General features: G+C 43.3%; 1 protein-coding gene across 2 annotated transcripts in view; it reads right to left on the reverse strand.

Moving 5' to 3' along the window:
- Nucleotides 1-23,789, reverse strand: part of LOC126544071 (uncharacterized) — a 73,477-nt gene that overhangs the window by 27,676 nt on the left and 22,012 nt on the right. The window contains exons 2-5 of one of the 2 annotated variants that reach the window (XM_055061630.2): nt 13,278-13,580; nt 10,215-10,442; nt 3,830-4,427; nt 2,012-2,417 (exon numbers count right to left, since the gene is read on the reverse strand). In XM_055061630.2, the coding sequence (XP_054917605.2) occupies nt 2,012-2,417; nt 3,830-4,427; nt 10,215-10,442; nt 13,278-13,544 (1,499 nt within the window). In that variant the 5' untranslated portion in view covers nt 13,545-13,580. Of the gene's footprint in view, nt 1-2,011; nt 2,418-3,829; nt 4,431-10,214; nt 10,443-13,277; nt 13,581-23,789 lie in introns of both variants that reach the window. The other variant, XM_050191278.3, reaches the window with a different exon arrangement.

Below are 23,789 nucleotides of genomic sequence, written 5' to 3' on the forward strand. Positions count from 1 at the left end.
GATAGTTCAAGTGGCTGAAGAGTTTTATAGAGATTTATACAGTACCAGTAACACCCACGACGATAAGGTGAGAGAGAATAGTCTAGAGGAACTTGAAATCCCACAAGTAACACCGGAAGAGGTAAAAAACGCCTTGGGAGCTATGCAAAGGGGGAAGGCAGCTGGGGAGGATCAGGTAACAGCAGATTTGTTGAAGGATGGTGGGAACACTGTCCTAGAAAGATTGGCCGCCCTATATACACAATGCCTCATGACCTCGAACGCACCGGAATCTTGGAAGAACGCTAACATAATCCTAATCCATAAGAAAGGGGATGCCAAAGACTTGAAAAATTATAGACCGATCAGCTTACTGTCCGTTGCCTACAAAGTATTTACTAAGGTAATCGCAAATAGAATCAGGAATACCTTAGACTTCTGTCAACCAAAGGACGAGGCAGGATTCCGTAAAGGCTACTCAACAATAGACCATATTCACACTATCAATCAGGTGATAGAGAAATGTGCGGAATATAACCAACCCTTATATATAGCCTTCATTGATTACGAAAAAGCATTTGATTCAGTCGAAACCTCAGCAGTCATGAAGGCACTACGGAATCAGGGTGTAGATGAGCCATATGTAAAGATACTGGAAGCTATCTATAGCGGTTCCACAGTCACCGTAATCCTCCACAAAGAAAGCAACAAAATCCCAATAAAGAAAGGCGTCAGACAGGGAGATACGATATCCCCAATGCTATTCACAGCATGTTTACAGGAGGTATTCAGAGACCTGGAGTGGGAAGAATTGGGGATAAATGTTGATGGAGAATACCTTAGTAACTTGCGATTCGCTGATGATATTGCCTTGCTTAGTAACTCAGGAGACCAATTGCAATGCATGCTCACTGACCTGGAGAGGCAAAGCAGAAGGGTGGCTCTGAAAATTAATCTACAGAAAACTAAAGTAATGTTTAACAGTCTCGGAAGAGAACAGCAGTTTACGATAGGCAGCGAGGCACTGGAAGTGGTAAGGGAATACATCTACTTAGGGCAGGTAGTGACCACGGATCCGGATCATGAGACTGAAATAACCAGAAGAATAAGAATGGGCTGGGGTGCGTTTGGCAGGCATTCTCAAATCATCAACAGCAGGTTGCCACTATCCCTCAAGAGGAAAGTGTATAACAGCTGTGTCTTACCAGTACTCACCTACGGGGCAGAAACCTGGAGGCTTACGAAAAAGGTTCTGCTGAAATTGAGGACGACGCAACGAGCCATGGAAAGAAGAATGATAGGTGTAACGTTAAGGGATAAGAAAAGAGCAGATTGGGTGAGGGAACAAACGCGGGTAAATGACATCTTAGTTGAAATCAAGAAAAAGAAATGGGCATGGGCCGGACATGTAATGAGGAGGGAAGATAACCGATGGTCATTAAGGGTTACGGACTGGATTCCAAGGGAAGGGAAGCGTAGTAGGGGGCGGCAGAAAGTTAGGTGGGCGGATGACATTAAGACGTTTGCAGGGACAACATGGCCACAATTAGTACATGACCGGGGTAGTTGGAAAAGTATGGGAGAGGCCTTTGCCCTGCAGTGGGCGTAACTAGGCTGATGATGATGATATTACTTACTAAAGTGCTGCTGTTTTCTTACTAAATTGACCAGTAACCTTATATGTACATGTCTATTGATTTCTTGATGTGCCTCCTGTTGTTGCCAATACAGGCACAGTCACCTCATAAAGCTGTTTGTCAAAGTTGCTTTTAGTGACTGCTTCCTCCTTTATTTTTCAAAACAAAACACCTATTTGAGTGGTTTTGATATTATACATATACAAAATATTCTAAAGTGTGCACAACTGTGACAGAGACGATAAATTTTGAGTAGAAGGGTGGTTTTCATTAAGATCTCGAGACTTTTCAGAATTTCGCATAAAATTTACATCAAGACTATAGCAGGAGTGCTGTATAATCTGGAATTTAAAGGCTACAGTTCTTCGTGCAAACGAACTTGTGATTGCACTCACTGGTTCTCTTTGACATGGCGCTCCAGAGCAATCGAGTCCTCCCCCGCAAAGTGGCACTTGTTGCACAGATGCTTCCCGTGAACCTTCAGCACATGCGTGTTCAGGCGCTCTGACCGGGCTGCCTTGTACTCGCAAAAGGGGCAGGAGAATGGCTTGATGTGCGTATTAAGATGCCGCCGCAAGCACCAGCCATCTACGCCACGCCAGGGGCAGTAGGCGCAGGCAAATGTCTTGGCTGCTGCAGTTCCGCTTGTGGCAGTAGCTGCTGCTTTGCCCGAGCCCCCACGCTTTCCTTTTGCCGTCGTCTCTTGGGGCAGGGCAGCGGGGCAGCCCATGGCCTTGGGACCAGTGCTACTGCACACAGCAGGCACGTTGCCAGCATGGAAGCCCCAGGCCTGCGCACCTCCTGCGCACAACGCCCGCATCTTCAGCCTCTTACCGCACAGCCACACTTCACCCACCCGTTCAGCACCCATCAACCACAATAATCAGTTGTCACTCCCAAGCAAAAGGCATGTGGTCGGAAAACACGTCAGCTACAGCCCTTTAAAAGAGCATCAGAAGAAATATATGCAACAGAAAAAGTCCTCAACCTTATGGTCAACAATGAGTTGAAAGCCATCCCAGTTCATTTTCGAACTCCAAGCAGACGCTGTTGAAGGTCACCGAAACCCCATCCCCGTAACAACTGGTGGCAGCCGTAACAGTAAGCAGCCACTGCAGGGTAGAACTTGTGCTTTGTGCTTAGCATAAGAACAACATAGCCCCTGAACCACAACAGTGGATGGGATGGTTTATGTACAAGTTCAAAGTGTTGCAGGGCCTCATAATGCTGAGTTTCATAATGCTGCATTCATAGTGCTGCGTTTACAGACATGAATGCAGTGCAAACCACCAAAGAAGATAGGTGTGTGGTTAGCAGAAAAATGTTGAAACACAGGTGCTTCGGTGCACTTCAGTGCTTTGCGCTGCATTCACGTCAAAAGCTTAGACCAACTCGCCCAAATTGCTTGCCTAATTTCTATTTTATTTCATGTATGTTCTTCAGACATCGTCAGAGTAAAAGAGAAGCTTAACTATAACTTCATTTGTTAATCAAAGCATGTGACTACAGGCACAATGGATGACGAACCTTCTTAGGTCACCTCGATACAATTCAAGTATACACCAAATATTCCCAGTAGCGACAGTGGTTTCATTACATTTGTTTGGCACTAAATGGCTGCATATGAAGACATAAAGAACATCACTGTTCTTAAAAATTAAATTATGGGGTTTTACGTGCCAAAACCACTTTGTGATTATGAGGCACGCCGTAGTGGAGGACTCCGGAAATTTCGACCACCTGGGGTTTTTTAACGTGCACCTAAATCTAAGTACACGGGTGTTTTCGCATTTCGCCCCCATCGAAATGCGACCGCCGTGGCCAGGATTCGATCCCGCGACCTCGTGCTCCACAGCCTAACACCATAGCCACTGAGCAACCGCGGCGGGTCATCACTGTTCTTACAATATACAATTGGAAATATGTATATTTAATATGTATGAAAGGAGCAGCAAAGATGGAGAAGTCAGTCTAACACACAAGGCACAATATGAAAAAAAGGAATACAAGAAAAGCGAATATTTGCTAGTTGCACCATGACACTGACCTTCTAGGTGTACCTAGCTTAAACAGAGCACTTCATCAAACTTTTCTGTTACACATCTTCCTCAGTGATCAAAACCAGCTATGATTTCAGTTTTGTTTACAGATGTTCGATGTAAAGTCATTAGAGAGGCCGACCATAAAACACTTCAGCATTAAAAAGTACCGACCCGCAGGGCATCCATTGGTAGGCACAGGCAGAGCCCTTGAACAGTCAGCTGGACCAGCACAGTTGGATGGCTGGGGAAGGCGAGCTGCCCCTGCAGGGTGTGTCCACTGGCCGTTGTTGCTGTGATGATGGCCACTGGCCGAGGGCCCATGGCCTGTGTGTGTTGCTGAGCGTGGCGGATGGCGCCGAATCAGGCCAATGTCATAGGGGTGGTTCTTGTGGATGCGCAGAAAGTGCTTCTTGACGTGGTCGGCTCGGTTGAACAACTTGAAGCAAACATAACAGTGGAAAGGCTTGTCATCCTTGTGGATGTTCTCGTGTCGGTGGTATAGGTCTCTGCGGTCGGTAGCATAGGGACAGCGAGGACAGACGTAGCGCTTATCTACAGCTGGAGTGGCAGGCGCTGCAGCCAGCCCTGCACCCCCAGAAGACTCAGCCAAATTTTTCAAGTTCTGCAGCAACCCCATAATTTCATCGAGCAAAGGCTGGTCACGCCACAATGATGCTGGGACATTCTGGATGCCATGTACCTTGCCCAAATGGAGTCGGACACATCGAGACCAAGCGCTGCTGTACGGGCACTCCGGACACTGGAACACCTGCTGTTCATGCGAGCACACAAAACATGCCCATTGTGAGCAACGAGAGCAATTGAAAAACATAAGAGTGCAAAAGGAAATGCTCATGGTTCGTAGAGTAAAACTTGCCATGAAGAAGTATTTAGTGGTAGTCCATGAATTGGACATTGCACCCAGCTGCAGAATTTAAGAACTACAACCACGTGCCTACACTTTTAACAGAGTAATGCAGAAGCACATTGCTTGTCTGCCACAATAATTAAGCACTATATATATTTCTCTTTCAGAACACATTGCTTATAGCTTGATAATTATGTTTCCAAGAATTCAGCTACCGTATTTACTCGAATCTAATGCGCATTTTTTTGCCGATAGAACGGGTCCAAAAATTACGTGTGCATTAGAATCAAGTACGGCCCTAAATCGCGTTACCATATCGCCATCAGCATTCCAAAATGGCCGCTTCATATGCGCTTCCAGCCTAGCTGCCGTAGACCGTGGCTTAGGTTAGTCCACCATCCGTCATCCCGTTTTCTGCATTTGCTCTATCAGCATGGAAGTGCCGACTGCGAAGACACGCCGAGTTCATCACGATGCCGCAATTAAAAGGAAAGTGATCACGTGTGCGGAGACGGATGGAAATTGGGCCGAATCACAGGCGTACGGAATTCCCGAAACTTGATTGCAGGACTGGTGCAAACAGGAGAGCCGTCCTACTCCAGCAGCTGCTGCGTATGGTGCAGCCGCGCGGCCCCTATCTTGAAAGGAATCTGCGATGGAGACATTGTCTACGTATCTAGACGCTCTGCGGTATGTTTTCGTCCCTTAGTTGGCGTTGAAGCCCGCTCGCTTCTGCTACCGCACTTCCCTCCAGCGTTTTGATAAAGTTTCTGCAGTCATTGAGTGAGACGTGTCCATGTTTTCTTCTGCATGTGTGACACCATGCTTGTTAATTTAGTTAGTAAGCAAAAGGTTACTATCCTTACTTTTCGTTTAGCTGTCTACTGATTTGTTATCATAATCGATGCTTCGCCTTTCAGGCAAAACTGCAACTTTCTTTATTTATCGCAACTTTAGTGTATTGAGGGTAAATCTTTGATTTTCCAAATAAGAGAAAGTTGTATTTCTGTATGAAAGAATGAGGACTTTTTTTTAGGTCACAGCAAATGGGTGCGCGCTACAATCGCGGGCGCATTAGAATAGAGTAAATACGGTATTTTATAACATGATCACTAAACAGAATTAAGTTCCAAAGTGAAGATTCAGTCACCAACCAGAAATTAGACTGAATGCATGCCACCTTGTGCATAAATATACATGGGTCATACACCATCCTGTATGATATTTAGCCTTGGTGCATACATCTTTAAGGGACACTAAAGGCAAACACTGAGCCAACATAGAATGTTAGATTACCCTTCAAAAAACCACACATCTGTTCCATACCAAGAGATGACTTAGTTGCAGAGACAATCATGACTAACGAGGATACAAAACTTTGGAGAACAAAACATTTGTTAAAAGTTCTCTTGTATGGTGATCTCAGAGGTTATGTTTGCAATACATTATTCTACTTTGTGCAATGTAAGCAATGTGAAACCGGAAAGTAGAGACGGACAAGATCCAGCTATCAACTGTTTAAGATGGCTCCTGACATAGCAAAAAAAAGCTTTCGTGTCCTATGGAGCACACTGAGTGAGCCATAACCTCTTGTACGATCTGGGACCCGTGGACTGTGACAGACATAAAGAGATTAGAAAGAGTACAAAGCTTAGCAGCCCGTTTCGTGGCTCAAAATTATACTCGGTATTTTAGCGCATCCCTAACAAAGGAAACATTAGGCTGGAATACCCTTCCAAATCATAGAAAAACATTCAGATTAAAATTTTTGCACAATATATATCATTCTAAAACCAGCCTCAATCGTGATAGCTACATAAAGCCACCGGAGTACACTTCTGCCAGGTGCGATCACCAACCTAAGATTAAAGAATATAGATGTAGAAGGGAGCTTTTTAAGATGTCTTTTTTTTTTTTTTAAGACAGTCAGTGAGTGGAACAGGTTGCCTAGTGATGTTGTATCGCTATCTTCAAGTGATGTCTTTGCTTGAGCCGTGCGACTTGCAATTTTTTTCTGTACTTTGTGCTTGCGTCACCAGAACCGCTTTGTTTCACTTCGCGCATGTACGGTTATGCTCTGTTTCGTTTTTTTTTTTTTTTCTTTTTTTGTTATGTCGGCGATTTGCTCTGAACTGTAATTTTTTTTCTCTTGATGTATTCTATATTAACTGCTTTTATTTGTCAATGATGTATGTACTTCTCCCCTCCCCTCACCCACTGTAATGTCAAACTGGCGCTGTGGGTACTGTGATAAATAAATAAAAAAACCTCAAAAAGGTGGCTACCGGCTATGGGATCCACATTTTCTCAGCTTCCAACAAGTGGGCAAAGTTGTGACCTTGTATTACTCGTGCTCAGCATAGAGGGGGCCACAAGATACACAAAATATTTCAGGATTGCGCCCGAGAGTACTGGCACGAATATATCCTTTTTTGGGGGGAGCGAAATTTTCAGCCACAGAACACATCTCGCATTATATTCAGGTTCGTGACACAAATATACATAATACGCTTTTAAAAAGCTTTCTTGGTGCTTCAAAATTGGAGTAAGCAAAACCACTCAGCCTTACCGCGATCGCTACTGTGTATGAAGCAGTGTTTGAACACACACAATCAAACACTGAGATTGTGCCACAGGTACTTCTGTAGTGCTGCCTATCCAATAACTTCGGTGGCATGAAGGACAGTACCATCCTCGTTAACAGAGACAAATACGTCCGCAGTGACAAGTACATAGTGCATGCCCTCGTCCTATCGCTGTGTTTTGCAGTCCACAGTAACGAAGAATAAAGCACCCTGCAGGCATCCACTTTTATGTGTTGTCCTTTTGTGTTATAATCACAATATATATATATATTTTTTTTCTTTTTCTGAGAGACCGAAAGTCGTCTTTCACATTATATTCGTGGTCGTATTACTTATGAGCAAATACAGTAGTACTACGTATAAAATCCCCCTGAGCTGCCGCAATTCCCAAGTTAAACAAACGGGACAATGCATCAATCACAGCCCAAAGGCACACGTTAATAGCATAGGAAAAAGTGATGGCGCGCATCTTCCTACATACTGTAAAGCCAGTTTATGCTAGCCTTACTTGGCTCAATTTAAGGTTCTTGGCAGAAGCAGGGAGACCAATATACAAGAGAACTGACGGAAGTGTTTCATGCAAGAAAGGGTCTGATTGTGCTGGAAATACCCAACGTATTTTTCAGAAACGATTTTTTTTTTTAATACAGCTGTCGACAACGTCAAAGCATATCGCGAATTTACTGTGGCGTATACTACGCATGCACGTGAGGCTTCATTGCGATGTGTCTGGAACCATTATTAAACAGTTGGTAGTTGGAGCTTGCCTGAACGCCTCCTCTGTTTCACACTGTTTCCTTTGCGCCATGTAGAAGAATGCATAGCAAACCTGAACACCAACTTAGCTTACAGTATTCAAGCTGTTAGAGTGGGAAGACTTAGGGGTGAGTTCTTAGCGAATATCTTGACAACCTTCTGTTCGCAGATGACATTGTCCTGTTTAGAAAAATTGGGGACAAATTACAACAAATGACTGAGGACCTTAACCAAGAAAGTGTAAGAGTGGGGTTGAAGACAACGTTCGATAGCCTAGCAAGGGAACAAGAATTCAGGATCACCAATCAGCCTCTACAATCTTTACATGAGTACCTTTATCTAGGTCAATTACTCACAAGGGACCCCGATCATGAGAAGGAAATTTACATAAGAATAAAAATGGATTGGAATGCATACGGCAGGCATTACGAAATCCTGACTGGGAGCTTACCACTGTTGGTGAAAAGTGTACAATCATTGCGTTCTACCAGTGCTAACGGGGATAGCCAATAGCAATCTGGGATAGCCAATATTCTATTGACATTAAGAGAAAAGAAATGAAGCTGAGCAGGCCATGTATAATGTATCCACCAGTTAACTTGTAGACCATTAGAGTTATAGAATGGATGCTAAGGGAAGGGAGGCGCAGTCTAGGTCGGCAGAAAACTAGGTGGGGTGATGAAATAAGGAAATTTGCAAGCACATGATGGAATCAACTAGCGCAAGACAGGGGTAATTGGAGATTGCAGGGAGAGGCCTTCGTCCTGCACAGGACATGAAAATAAGCTGATGAGGATGATGATCGTTCTTATCAGTAGTTGACTACAATTCAGCAAATATAAACAAGACAAGTTCTATCATGGAAGCTCATACTGCATTGTCACAGAGGCGGTGGCAATCCTGCCTTACATTTATGTCATTTACCTGCTTACAAAAGTTGCATCCCAGTAAAGATGACACTTTAGACATCTTGGTGCACTAATTGTGTATATTTAGCTTGACTTCACATTTGCCTTTAGTGTCCCATTAAACTGATTTCGACTACTACAAGACACAGAATAATTTGTACATGAAATCATTACAGAATGCCGAACTTGAATGGTTCGAAGGATAATTCAGGAGATTTATGCGACAAGACGGTGTGAGGCAAGTTGAAAGGACAACTTTGCAGGACAGTGGTATGGCCACCAATGTTGTACAGACTCAAAGTTATACTGGTCAAGAAGCTAACACTCAGAAAACACAAGTGGCTGCTAATGCTAAGAAAGATGTATAGAGCCACAAAAAAGAAACATTTCAGTGCCACTAATGTACTGGTAAGTTCTCCACTCTCTCCAGTTGGATGTGTGCAGTAACATGAACTTCGCAAGCTCTGAGGTAGTTCTGCCATCTGTTGTATATTTCTAGAAACATATTTTTTGATCTCTCTGAGTTTGCTCAATCAGAGTTTTTGTTAGCATGCTGCGAATTGTGACTCTTTGCAGCAATGACTGGGGTGCGCAGAGCGTACATCCATCGATCGGAGGGGTGGCTCCCAGTTCTTACGCTACTGCGGCAATTCTCTATTAAAAAATTAACGATTTTTTGTTTTTTTTTTAGGAGTGTTGGTGTATGACCTCTTTTATTAACACTGCATTTATAGTCATATTGATTGGAGTATCTGCAGAATATTTCGCGTACGTATCTTCTTTGTTCGCTTATGTTCCCCTATTAAAACACTATTCATGTACTGCCTTAGTCATGTACTGTACTAATTGCCGAAATACTGCTATTGACTTGTTTTATTTTTATGCTATATGTATTATTGTAATACCATGTATTGTACTAATTGTTGAAGTGCTGCTTTGACTCACCCTGTAACAGCCGACAGGCCACCCCAGTATGAGTAAATCAATAAATAAAAAATAAATACCACTCTTGCATGTTCCTGTTATTCGCCGTAGGTTTATAGCAGTGTTTCTTTTTTTCTTTCTTTCTTTCTTAACCCTGACATGGCGGCGCTATCGTGAAAGCATGCACGTCAGTACGAAACTTTGTAGGAGATGGAAAATTAGGAACATGAGGACCATACTAGGAGTGCATTTACCATTATCCACATCATTTTTTACCTTCTGAACAACCGAACATAAATCGTTGCGTTTGTTTTATAATATCGGAAAACAAAACCTGGCACGTAGAGGGTTAAAATCCCGCATACAAAATGTCACTTAAACACAGTACACCTCTCTTTCTAATCCCATTAAGTAATAAAAAAAATACGATCCATAACTCACATTTAAGGCAATAGCCTCAAAAGTCTGCAGCATATCAAATAGACACAAAAACATTGCACACTTCGATAACTTGCCTTGGCATTTACATGTGTTCCCAAGTAGTGCTCGGCAATTCTTGACAGAAATCCCAATGTGTTGCACGCAACACAGCGGAACATCTTCGTTGCCGGATTGTAGGCAGCCACTGGTGAGCCATCCCAACTGAACTTTTCTTGCCCTTGAACCCAGCCATCACTAGCTGATGCTCCTGGATCACGCTTCGCCTTGCGCTCAGACTTTGCTGAAGTACCCGAGCTGGGAACCTGCAAGAAATTGCAATGTATACCAATGCTCAATACGAGTGCTACAAGACCTGCATGTGTACTTGTGCCTTTTATGGGAAGCTTACAATTTGAAAGTGAGTGGATTGAAAGCTTTTACTTGTTTCATATATAAGTTCCCAGATTATGTGATAATTATGACTACACCAATACAAATGAAACAAACTGCATGGTGTTGCAAAACCTACAATAGCAATTTCAAGCATGATCTGAAAGCTGGAACCAAGTGGGAATCATCCCTTCTGAACATAAAGCAAATGTCTATTTAAGCAAGGTTAAGGCTCCAAGATCGCGAATTTGTCTGTTCTTAGAGACCATAATGAAATTGGTGAGCTGAGGCAGGAATAAATAGTGCACTTTCTGGCACCAAAGATGGCGTAACATGTAGATGTACAGATTTCAAAACTGTTTAATCATCTCAGCTACATAGAAATTAGAGATATCAGCAAGCACTGCCTTCACTTTTTCACTTTAGTAGCTTCTCTGCCATGGCGCTGTCTAGCATCGTCCAATTTTCCCCGTAACTGCATACCTCTATATGCAAAAAAATGTAAAAGCTGATTTTAAAAGCTTGTTGACAAGAAAAAGGGCTGCTGCAAAATGTAATTGAGCCACTATGCGCATATATGTATGTGAAATATTTGGACCTATAAATGCAGAACTAAATTTAAATCTACATTTCTGAAGGTAATATTCGTTGCTGTTTAGTTCTATATGAATGCTCACTTTAAAATTCACCCAGAGAGCACAACAAAAAACAAAGACAGCACTTTCTACAAACCAATTATAACAGAAGCTGCAGGAGGTGTACAACTCCATTGTGGAAACACTATAAAGCTGCCTCAAACTTTCATTTTCATCATGTGCTGCACCACAATGCAGGAACATTAACCACCAGCTAGCCCCTTTCATGCATTTGTTTATAGTAACAACTAGCAAAGCTTGTAATCAAATCGCCAACAATGTGGTACAGTAAAATCATCCTATATTCCACATTTCAAGCTCATGATAACTAGCTTTTTTTCTTCACTGGCCCCTGTGGGGACTTATGAATACAATCAAACTAATGGTAACATTAAACTATTAAAAATTAATCCCAAAAATTTGTTTGTAGCCAAATGCACCAAGCACACAGTCATAAACCTGTAACGTTTAACATTACAGCATTTTTTAGATTAGCAGAATTGTGCACACTTGAAGCAAAATATGTGCTATTTAATTTTGCATCAATAAGGTCCCATGTATTATAATGGTTATGACAACGCCTTGTTGGACAAGTTGAACATGTTAACATGCGACGTCAACCTCCATCAACATGACCCAAAGCCTTGAATATACTCAGCTAGATTACTCATGGTGACAGACTCGTACAGTATGTGTTCAGCGAATGCAGCACTCGGTATGTATTCACCTCACTATTCACTTCCTTTATGACACGGTGCACAAAAATGTTTATTTTCCTTGTATCACTGGCTATCCAAGGCAAAAGGTACAGTAGGATAGTGGCTCGGTAATACTTAACTGTGAAAGAAGTTATACCACACAAGTGTGGCAAAAGGGTAAAGGAAACACCACATGTGCTGTTCTCTTCCCCAAAAAGAACAGCAAACTGCTCTAAGAGGTCTTTTTACTTTCATGCCTATGCCTTTCAGCGACTACAATAAAATGCAACCAAGACTATTAAGAGGAAGCTTTAGCTTGGAAGCTCCCATATCTAAATATGTAAGAGCGGAGGAATCTTTCTCGACATCAACCACACCAAATTTGATGAGGTTTGTTGCATTTATAAGAAAAGTAAAAATATAGAGAGTGTAGGAAGCAGAAGTTTTATTTATACGTCAATTTCCCAACAATAATTACTGAAAACTGCAAAATTGGAAAAAAAAAGCTCGTTTCCAACTCTGTAACTTAGTAATAAATAATGACACCAGAATTCTGTAAACAGCACCGTTTAAGACATCAAAGCAGACAAAATTGATAACCGTTCTCAAATATACCACTAATTTGTTAGTAGGACTCTTCCGAAACCCTCGCAAGTGTTGTAATAATTTCCCATAAACTGTAAACTCGCATGAAATACGTCCCCTTTATACGCTCTAACAAATGCAATTTACAGAATTCCTATATCTATTTTCGGTGCAGAGCGACCAAACCACAAAATTCATGCTTTTTTTTTTTAGCTTACCGATTTTCAGCAATATCTGTAAAACCTATGAAGTCTTAAATCAATATTTTGCTTGCTACAGTTGCTAGAACCTAACGCTGTCTCTCACATGCAATAGATTTTATTGAAATTGGTCCAGCAGTTGCCTAAAAACACTTTTGCATCTTACATGTATTTGAATAGAGAAATTGGAGATGAACCTGAGTTAAAGCTTCCTCTTAAATTGTTAAGACCCCCCAGATGAATGCTTTTCACAAACCTGTGGATAAATAAATGTACAAGGATTTCCTGCGATGGCTTACCAAGAATTGTTAGTGTTCACTTATGTGAATCACAAACAACACTGCTTTCTGTATTATTCTAGTAATGTTTTATCATGAGGCCAGTTCACTGATCGCATTTCACTGATCTGATCCCAAAAACAAAATGAAATATTAACAAAGTGGTAGTGTGGGTAGCTTCACAAAACTTTTATAACAGTAAGTTTGCAGTGATACAGCAGGCACTTGTAAGGCCAATCATGAATTGCATGACTACATATTCACCCAGTAAGGCATGGCTTGTTGTCAATTTATTTATTATTACGATCAGGCCTATGCAATTTAAGATCAAGCCTGTGCACCCCAGATTTTCATATACCAGCAAATGCTTACCCTGGAATGTTGCTGATGCTGTTGTTGCTGTGGCTGCTGCGGTTGCTGCAGCTGCTGCTGTTGCTGAGGGGGGTGGGCTTTTTTGGCACAGTCATCGGTTGCCGGCAATGGTGGTGCAAGAGGTGGAAACAGTGGATAGGGAGGCAAAAAATGGGAGGCTGAGCCTCGACTAGCTTGCAACAAGGCGCTCACATGCTTGCCCACATTCTGGTTTGTGTAAATGCCCTCTAAGCAGCTGAAAGCTGCATTCAGAGTGCCTTTGTCCATGCTGGGTCATTCTCGTCCAGGTCCCACTTGGTAGTCCTGAAAGAGCCACATGCACACACCAATGATTAATGAGTATCACAAAGGTGCAGATAGGAAAGCAGATAGGAAATCGCAGCAAGGAGCTGGCAAGAAGCACAGCAGAAGACGCTTTTTAGGCAAACATGCTGTATTTTTCTTTTTTCTCAAGAATGGCACCATGAACTCAGGATGGGAATACAATCAGCTCGTTTATGGAAATAATTCTTGTTCAGCACATAGTGGTGGTCAACATTGTCAAAAAGACTCACGAAGGCAAACAGTTGAAAACAAACAATGCTAATTCATTTGCCCTGTGTTCACTTCATGTTTCTTTTCGACTATGTTAACCTACCAACTAGCTCTTTCGATCCAGTGGGCTATTTATATATTTGCATGTTCCCGACTAAAAGTTCCTACCTCAACAGGCAATGAAACATCAGAGATGCATTAAAACAAAGAAAATTTCTTCCTACAGCAATTATTAAACCTATATGCAACTATTAAAGGTCTGCAAAGGTGAAATTTGGTACTGGACAAGAGGCCACTTTACTGCTGCTTCACCTTGGAAAGTACGCTAGCTAAGAAGTTCACCTTCGAAATTTTCCTTACATTTACAAAAAAAAAAAAAGGAAAGCTACGTTACAGGAGTATAAGGAATCCATCTCTAATGGAAGTGAAAGCAATGTCAGTTCTAGGCAGGGTGAAAAAATATGCTAGCCGCACAAGTGAATTATTGGCCTTAGGCAGAGAGAGAACTAATATTTACGATTTTACAGGAAAATGAACTGCTTCAAAGACCCAATGGCAAACACCGTAATCACTGGCTGGCTTGAGTTACTCAGAGTTTTGATATATACTTCAAAGTTTCTATCGTGCCGCTGATGGTTGGAGTGCGTCCAATGTTGGCACAGGCTCTGGTTAACACCTGCTGCCGCTCACTTCAGTGCCGTGTCGGCAATGAGACTTTCTGCACTAGTTCACTACAGCGATGTCCACGGCCCTGCGACTGTGGTGCAAGGCTCTAGTTTGAGCCACAGATGACCACTTTCCGTCCACCTTCGTAGTGGGTGGAAACACGAGTGTAAAAGCGGGGACATATCTGCTGTGTGCTTCCGAGCCCTTACAATGAACGCACAAAAGTTTCACTTTTCACTATCACTGAAATCACCACTCATGCTACTTTGTAGTAGTAACAAAGTGGCAGTTGGGACTTTGTATCACAAGTCAGAAAATGATAGATGTCAGGAGATAATACCAATAAAACAAAAGTTTGGAAGCTACCAGATGTATTTACAAGTTTCCCCCTATGACAAAACAGCCTCCTAACTTGTAATTAATATAATAATAATAATAAATTTCAGAGCTTCACCCAGCTTCAAACCACTGAAGGCAAAAGCTTAGGCAACATTGCACACCTGCCACTTGTAATCTTCCTACATTCACTTTGTTTCACTTCGTGTCTAACCATCTCAACAATATCTCAGCCTCTTCCAGTTAGCGCTTTCAGATCAACCCAATCACCTCGCCTAGTGCACTGCCCGAGAGTACCCATACACTGCTCATTGGTAGTTCATGCGGGTGAGTCTTCTGCCTTTACCAACACGTAAGGATTAGTCCCCATCGGCTGTAAATAAAATCATGCATGCTGATTGAAGGACCAACACACACCAACATAATTACTCCAGAATCTTTGTTACTGACGCAATCACAAGCCGCTGGCTACCGACAAATCAAACTGATGACATAGGGATTTTTTAAGAATAACGGCAGGTATGGCCAAAGAGCGCCGAGGCAATGCTTTCTTAAAAAAAAAAAGGTAATAGCTTAATCATGGGAGAATGAAAATGAAATTTTCAATGGTAATGAGACAAATTAAAATGGCTCAAGAGCCTACTGCAGCTATCGCTGTGAAAAGGTGCCATTCTCGCACTGGAGCTTCACATGTGAGGACTTAAGAGTGACATGTCGGCAGGGCTTCCAACATGTTAGGAATGACAAAGGGCAGTGTAAGGCATCCACTAAAACAATATAAATTTTTTCACATAAAAGAAAACATTCTCATTTAGTAACTGTCAAGCACACACATTTTCGGTTATGCCCCCATTTGTTTCACAGAAGTTAAGCATGGGCATCATCATCATCATCATCATCATCATCATCATCATGGTCACCATAGCGGCTGGAGCGTCATCAAGTGATATTGTTTACCAACACATTTAACATTCCCATATCAGAATAAAAGCGACTTTACATCGGGAAGCATTTTGGCACCATATATAGGACACTAGTATCGCATAGAGGCCAGAAACAAATCCAGCAAAGTGGGCATAGATATAGGCAAAGAAATTCCACATGTTTAATATTAGGAATCTCGGAGAGAAATTTATTCCGCAGTGAATTTAAGCTGATGATAGCCATGAGTGTATAGTGCAAATGGAAAGCAAAGGTAGAGATGACTCACATGAACACTGACACAATTGGGACAAAAGCAAGAACAAGAAACAGGACATGCGCTGTCTTTTTGCTCTTCTTTTTCTCCCCGTTGTACAGGGATGCCCATCTGAATCGGCGATCTGCACCAGCTCGCCTACCTTCCAGTACTTCTACAAGGATGAAGACAACACACACATAGGCAGACAAGAATGAGACCTGCCTTCTGTGCTGTTCATCCAATCATAGATTGCAGTTCAATTGGCCACCCACGATAATAATTTGCTTCCGCTACTTCATCCAAAGACAGCGGCACACTATTAGCTCGAGCTTAGATGTTTCACCACTGCTGAATTCACTATTTTGTGCCCCACAATTGGCTCAGAGAAGAGCCATATCCTCTTTGATTCACTCAAATGAATGGGTTAGACATCATGGAAGATTTTGAGAGTGTCCAGCATAGAGCACAGCAACTTGTGCTTATCAGGAATCATTTCCACGGGGAGAGAAACCCATGATCGTGCACAACACCAAATTGAGGAGCACTGCACAGGGGGCCCTTGTGGCACTCAGTGTTGGAAGGCATGTGAATCCAGTGCCACAAGCAAATGCTAGAGACCACAAGTTCTTTATGATAATGAGAATATGAATGGCGACATGGAGATAGAAAAGAAGAGTCTTACACTATCGAATTTGAGAATGCAAGCCCAGGCATTACGCATTGACTGCAGGAGTTTGCAGCACACACAATAGCCAGCACAGATTTGGATCCTAAGTCTAAGCTGAAGATGTGCCCACAGAGCCGAAGAGTAGCAGGCCATCAAAAGAGAGCAGCGCCGTGGGGCAGCAGGTCACATGGGACATCTTTTTGTGCTTATACCTGTCTCGGCATTTCTGGAACCTTATTATGCAACTTGGTCAGTCTGATCCTCATAGTGGGCTCCTTGTGAGTGAATATGATTGGGTAGTGTGTCCTGGTGAAAAAGCACACCACTTCCTGCAGCTGTGCCAGCGTAACAGGCTCTATTCTATGACACTTCTTGGAAGGCTTGTCACCACCACCTCCATGCTGAGATACAGCGGACCCTCCTGCTGCAGAAGAGGCTGCTGGTCAGCCACGGGTATTGAGGGGCCCAATTACAGTTGCAGCTGCATGCTGGTGGTGCTTTGGTTGCTGCTGCAGGATGTGCCCCAGTAATTCCATGGAATGTGGAACCACAGCTGAGACCAGGGGCCAAGTGGTGGTTCTGGAACCAGCAATGTGGTGTGGCTCTGCCAACCTTACTCCATTATGTTCATTACTTCGTTATAATGGTTGTCCGCCCTCCCGGCCAATACTGCCCGCCATACAAGGGGTGAGAAGTGAGTTACCACTAGGTAAGCGGAAGCTAATGCAAGAGACCATAGTGCACCGCTGATGGACAGCAAATGTTTTAAAATCAAATAGCTTTCTTTTGGCTTTTTCACCCGTGTTCATGATCAGTGGCTGGAGGTCGGAAGTTGGTGGTCGGAGGTTGGAAGAAAGGTGCCAAAACAAAGGGCATATTTGTTGCCGAATGCCAACTGTCAAAGCTCTTTGAGACGCATGTGCTGCCCACCTATACTACCGCTAGAAATATGCATTTTAACAGCTCTGTTCGCCAGTGAATTAAGCAATAAAACAACAAATGTTACAGAAATGTTCTCACTCCAGCAAATTACATGTAGTCATGTGTACCATTCCTTTAATAAAAAAGTGAATAGTTTTCTTGAAGTGTTATGCTTTTCACTTACAATGACAATCATCGTTGATATTTCTGTGCATTTCTTTCTGTCCCGCATTCGTCAGCGAGGTGCAATTGTGAGATGGGAAGCGGACTTGGCACCCGTGCATGCAGCTGTCAACACTCATCAGATTTCGCAGTTGTAGTGATGCAACAGGTCGCACCAGCGTTTTGCGAGAGTGCCGACAGATTACTGCTACAAGCTACTGGGCAGGTATGATGTGAATATGATGATGATGATGATGGCCTAAAAGTCACTAGCACATAAGAATTATTTTCTTCTCAATTCTTTTCTTTTTTATTTTTTAGTCAGCCACCGCACACGACCGGCCGACCGCTGAAGAAGCACAAGAAGGAAAAGAACTGAAATAGAATCGTTACATTATCTATGTTTTGATTTTGTACAATGCTCATTGCTATACGCGAGTGGGCACTTAGCAACAAAATCGAGAACATTTCTTCACGCTGGTGTTCAGCAACAAGCGTTGCATGAAATAAGAGGCTGCAGTGCTCTGTCGACACATTTACAATACTCTCATAAGCCTTGTGATTGCCGGGAATATAAAGCAGAGGTCATATTTTGTAATGATATATTTCATTTACTGTTCCTATCGATCATCAAGCCGAGTGGCTTATTTTGGTGATCACCGCGGCACGGTTTTGTGTGAGTGAATGACAAAGGGTGAAATGAATGGGAAAAAAATTCGCTTACGACTACGATACTTCCCAACGAAAAATTTGAGTGCAGCTCTATAGGTCTTCATTTAGCGACATATTGGCTGCACAGACGACCTGTCACATGGCGTGACTGACTCGCTAATCGGGAAATCGCGAGGAGCAGTGCGTAGGTGACACATGGGCGCGATTCACAGCAGCCGCCGTAGACAGACCTCCGCTCATGCAGCGCTTTGTTTCCATATATGGTATCAGTGCCGTCATCGGTGAACAGACGATGCGCGTTACTCTGGTGCCATCTCGTAGCCATCGTTGCCACACAGCCAGTCTTGCGCGACACTACGCTTTTCTTCTCGCGCTTTTGCCCTACCCTCCTCCTTCGCTTTCGGCCTCATGGTTCCACTGCACCCTCCCTCCTTGCGCTCTCTTCGCTATCACTGTCTTTCATTCCCCGCTGCACTCCACATGAACTTTTTCATCCTTTACTGTGCTTGTTCGCTCGGTTACGAGGGACGCTGACGACAATGCTCACTGCAGGAATGAGCTCCTAAGAGCGGTGCTATAAAATGAATCATTATAAGGTTACAGGATGTGAAAAAAAAAAAAAAAAAACTCGTCTGCACCTGTCCAGTCTCGTTTCATTTCAGCAAGTGCACAGCATCACAAGGCACAGTGCACAAAGCACAGGAGAGTGCATGAATCAGCACCAACGCTACAGTCATGGTAGTGTCTCGCGAGGCAACAAGCGAGTTGAATCGTTCAGGAGCATTGTCAGATGGCAGACTGCTCACGGGAGTTACTAGCAGCATCGCGTTCCGTCAGATTTTGGCCTAAGTAGCGGGAAATTATTGGGAAATCTTCATCACAAACTATGTAAAAGTGCATAATATCAATTTATCCTAAAATGTTTGCTTCGTTACAACAATATTTTAAATACATGGGTTCTGAGGGAAACTCAAGAAAAATTTACTACGCTATATGTGTTCGCTTGCTATAACAAGAAGCCGGCGTGCTGCTGTTTCCAAATGCCAGAATGCATGGGACATGAAGGGTAGGCACATTTAGTGCTGGAAGTGCCTGTGACTGACAACCAATTTTATTGTACCCATTTTCTTTTTTCTTTTTTTTTAGTGCAACTGAAAGCTTACTGGTCAGAGTGTCGAATCATGCAGTGATAATGCGGAAAACGCCGTGAAATATTTTTTATCAGAATTTTTCTACCTGCAGTGAGGATGCAGTCGTCCACTGGAAGCATGCTGGAAACAGTCACAAGGGAAGCGTGATAGCGAGGCAGACAAGCGCGGTCGTAGGTCGTCTGTCTGCAATTCATGTTTTTCGAAGTGTTAAATTACTTCAGCTACTTGCTTTTGTGGTTTCCTGTCCAACTGCCTTGGTCATTAACAAGTCAAGGGTGTTCTTTAGCCAATCCAAGTTCTCTAAAGTGAAACGACGCTTTTACATGTGATACGTGGTACAGCCTCTTACCTGAGCCACGCGTGCACTTTTGATTTCCGAAGCATGTCGTCTCTCGAGTACCTGAGCGAGCTGTAATAAATTCTTTTTGCTGGCATGCGGGCTCAGAATCTCGCGCGCATACAAAGCAATCATGTGCGCAGCCATACAATGAAAGACGTGCAAGCGCTGCTCGTTAGTGTGGATTTCTTTTAGTTCATAATACGCATAGAATGAAGTGGAAAGGCCTAATAAAACACGACCTGCAATTTTGAGCAATAAGTATGCGGTACTTAAATAACAGCCGACTTACGTACATTGATCTCATATAATACATCTGCTTCACCGCCAGTTCGTGCCCCTCACCAGTTTTTTTAGACTTTCTTTGCCAATTAAAAACTAATTCCTACTTGAATCGCGAACAGCATGCTCGATTCTACCATTATCAATCATGGTCATTTCTTTTCAATCAAAGTCTCACAACACATTCTGGCCAGTTGTTAGTCCCTTTAACAGTGCCAAATCAAGGCAGTGGTGCTTAGTGGCATGAAATTGTACAGATAAGCGAAAGTTGTACGTATTACTAAGCAAGCCAACGCATCGCCTGCTTTCAAATAATTGTTTGCATCATTTGTAAGGCGAACAAGGGGCGGTATGCTCCACAATGCTTAAACATGTATTTGCTATGCACACAATGCAAACAACTGCCGAGTTCAAATCTCCGTGACTGCATATAGACGCTTTCTCGAGAAAACCGCGCTCTCTAAATGGCGTACTTATTGCATCAGATTGTTTCTCTCATTGCTAGCTCGACGAACACCACGAAACACCAACACCAGCTATCGAAATTGGCAGCAACAGCCTGTAGAACTCCCTTCCTGTCTTGTCGAAGGGGTCCGGTCACTTACACGTTATACACCGGCGCTTCCCAGTTATTTCACACACCAAATAAGCGCAAATTGGCGTGGTTTGCTACATACGTTTCGCCCTTCTTTGATGCCAGAGTGACATGGTTACTACATATGCGCGCTCAAAAAGACAAATCTGTGATATGTCAATCAATTGTATTGAACATGAGAAATGCTCATATGAAAAACAGTAAAACAGCGAAAAGCATGAATCGAAATCAGCAGCAAGCGCTCTGGAGCAACCATGCCAGCGAGGCCGAGCAGCAAGGCAAAACGATTGACTGCTAAAGCTACAGCCAAAAGGGGTCAGAAGTCATGCGCATTCATCTCCTCTGCACCAAAACCGAAACTGCACCGAAGGAATTAAGCGACATATATAACGGCAATTAAATTCAATTTCTTGTAGATTTCAGCGCGCACGATCAAGAAGGTCACAAAGGAAGTAAGCACACAGACAGCCATGGCTTTGTAGACAGTGAGTGTTGAAATCTAAAAGAAAAATACGTACCAACCCAGCCTAGTTTCCATTCTACTTGTAGTAAATTATTTAGAGCCGTTCTGAGGCCTGCCAGTTCTCTTTCCATAGGGTTTCGAGGCATTGCGCTTTCAGTGCAAAGAAGTGGCGTGTCGAAAGCGACCTGAGGTCAAGGATTGAGTTGAACTACAGTGCTCCAGACATGCTTTGCTCCCCAAGAACAACAGTAAGTCAATCGTGGATGATTTCCTCGCGAAGGGTGCCGTAGAAGCCGGTAGAATCCTCTGCCAGTGCATAAAGCGCTGTATTCTGTGATTTCGCTGCCTTGTTGCTCGCAGTTGTTGAACTTGGCTTGTTCAAAGATGACGTTCCACCGTGTAATGAAGTGGTCGTCTAAAGCATGTCTTTTCTTCTGTTCCTCCTTGAGTCTGAAGGTATTTAATACTTCCGCTTACGAGCCAATCAAGTAAACAAACGCGTCCACCTGGACTTCCTCTGGCTTGTCGCCCAGTCCAGAGGGAGCGCGATGGCACTGAAGCCATTTCCTCCAGGAGAGCAATTCAGAGGTAGCGGTAAAGACAAAGTGGTCCTAATCTGGAACACAGCCACATGATATTCCGGCCGGTTTCACCCTCGGTGCAGTGATCCAGGCGTTCAAATATCATAATGGCGTAGTACAACGGCTTGCTTCTGAACCAAGTTGGCAGGAATATAACCCGCCTCCCCTCCCCCTATATAAATTTATGCGTTGTGTTATGTGTTTTTCTATATGTAACGCACGCCTAAAGCAAAGGGGCGAGCCACCAAGACTTTAATTGTGATAATATGAATGACTATAGGTAAAAAAGACGAATAATTGTGCTGTAAGCACACTTCCTGACTAGAGCGGCGAGAAAGTGCAACAACCTGTAAGAAAGCGGGGTGCCAAACTTTGCCATGCAAATTTTATTTTCCGAAACCGCTTCGGTGCTTCAAAAAAGACATCGAAGCGTCGGCCATCATTATCTTTTGAAAATTATAGGTCTCTAACCTTTAAAGAGCATATAAGGCAGACCTTCCATACACGCACTCCACCTGACGCAGTGCCCAAGTGGCTATGGCGTTGTGCTGTTGAGCATGAGGTAGAGGGTTCGATTATCAATCGCAGTAGGCGCAAGGTGTAGAGTGCAAGTGAGTGAGTGAGTAAAACTTTAATTCAACGGATGCCCTTCTTGTCTAGAGAGAGGGAGGGGGAATAAGGATAAAATAGGCAAACGAAGACTGCAGTCTAGCTTCGCATGCAAAGCGCCACAGTGACACCAACGATCGAGACTGTGGATGGAGAAAAGGGGAAGAAGAGACGATATAGTAAAATATGACTATTTACATATGTACAACAGAGCGACTAGGTAAAAGTGATGTATAGTTCGCTTGAGGAGCGACTTCCCCGAGAAAGTTAGTCACCCAGTCCCGTACACTCGCACTGTTAGGCCGCAAACCAGGGTGGCGAGGCCTGACTGATCGTGGAAGTTGTGCGGAGAGGTGCTTCGTACCGCAGAAGCGCGTTCTCCTAGTGTGCACGCTAAGGAACCCCAAGGTGGTCAAAACTAATCCGGTGCATTCCACTATGACGTCCTTCATAACCCACAGTACAGTTCCGCATCATTAAACCGCATAATTTTTTTTAACAAGCACCAAATTCCACCTTGTAGTTACGGTTTATGGAAGTCGGTTGTTCCGAATGCCAAAACTGATGCTACACACTAAACATGACTCATGTACGTAAAGGCGGGCAGCAGATCCAGTGTTAATTATGCTAACTCAAATCATCAACATCTTACCAGTTGTGTCACTGCTTAGTATGCTCTCTATGTCATGGTGCATGCAGATTTGCTACTATCGCCTGCGAAACACGTAGAAATGCAGCCACTTTCGAGCACCTGTTTGCCCACATATTGCAATGTTGCGCTGCACCACATCCGGCAGCTTGATCGAAATCGTCCCACAGAGGAGGGGACTTTTTTCCCCCCCGTCAGGAAAGTGATGAATGAGATCGGTGGATTGTACTGCATCTGTGTCCTATACTCTGCTTGTCTTTTATGTCCTTTCTTGCGCTGTAAATAAAATAATCTTAACGAACTCGCCAAGCTGTTATACTAATACAAAGACGTACACAAAATGGAACAAAAGAAGCGAAACTATGAGCTGTCCTTTCACTTTCTGCTCACTACTATTGGCGGCGAGGACTTTCAGAGTTGTCATCTGTCGGAAGCGCCCCGTTTACACATAGTATGAGGGATAAGGCAGTGCGCTCCTCATAGGTTTTGCAGTCAGCGCTCCATAAAAACCACGCAGTGAACCACACAGTGAACGCTCACTGTGTGCGGTAGCCGCAATGTAGTCCCCCGAACCGGTTTCTTGCATGAAAGGTGGGCAATCGCTGAGAGCCAACTATGTGAAATATTTTCTTATAGTGGGCTGTCTGTATAACCAAGCGGTGCATAACAGAATAGAGTTTTAGAATAGGGGCCCCAAAAGTTTAGGG

This window comes from Dermacentor andersoni, chromosome 1, assembly GCF_023375885.2.
Source record: "Dermacentor andersoni chromosome 1, qqDerAnde1_hic_scaffold, whole genome shotgun sequence".
In the NCBI taxonomy this organism is placed as follows: domain Eukaryota; kingdom Metazoa; phylum Arthropoda; class Arachnida; order Ixodida; family Ixodidae; genus Dermacentor; species Dermacentor andersoni.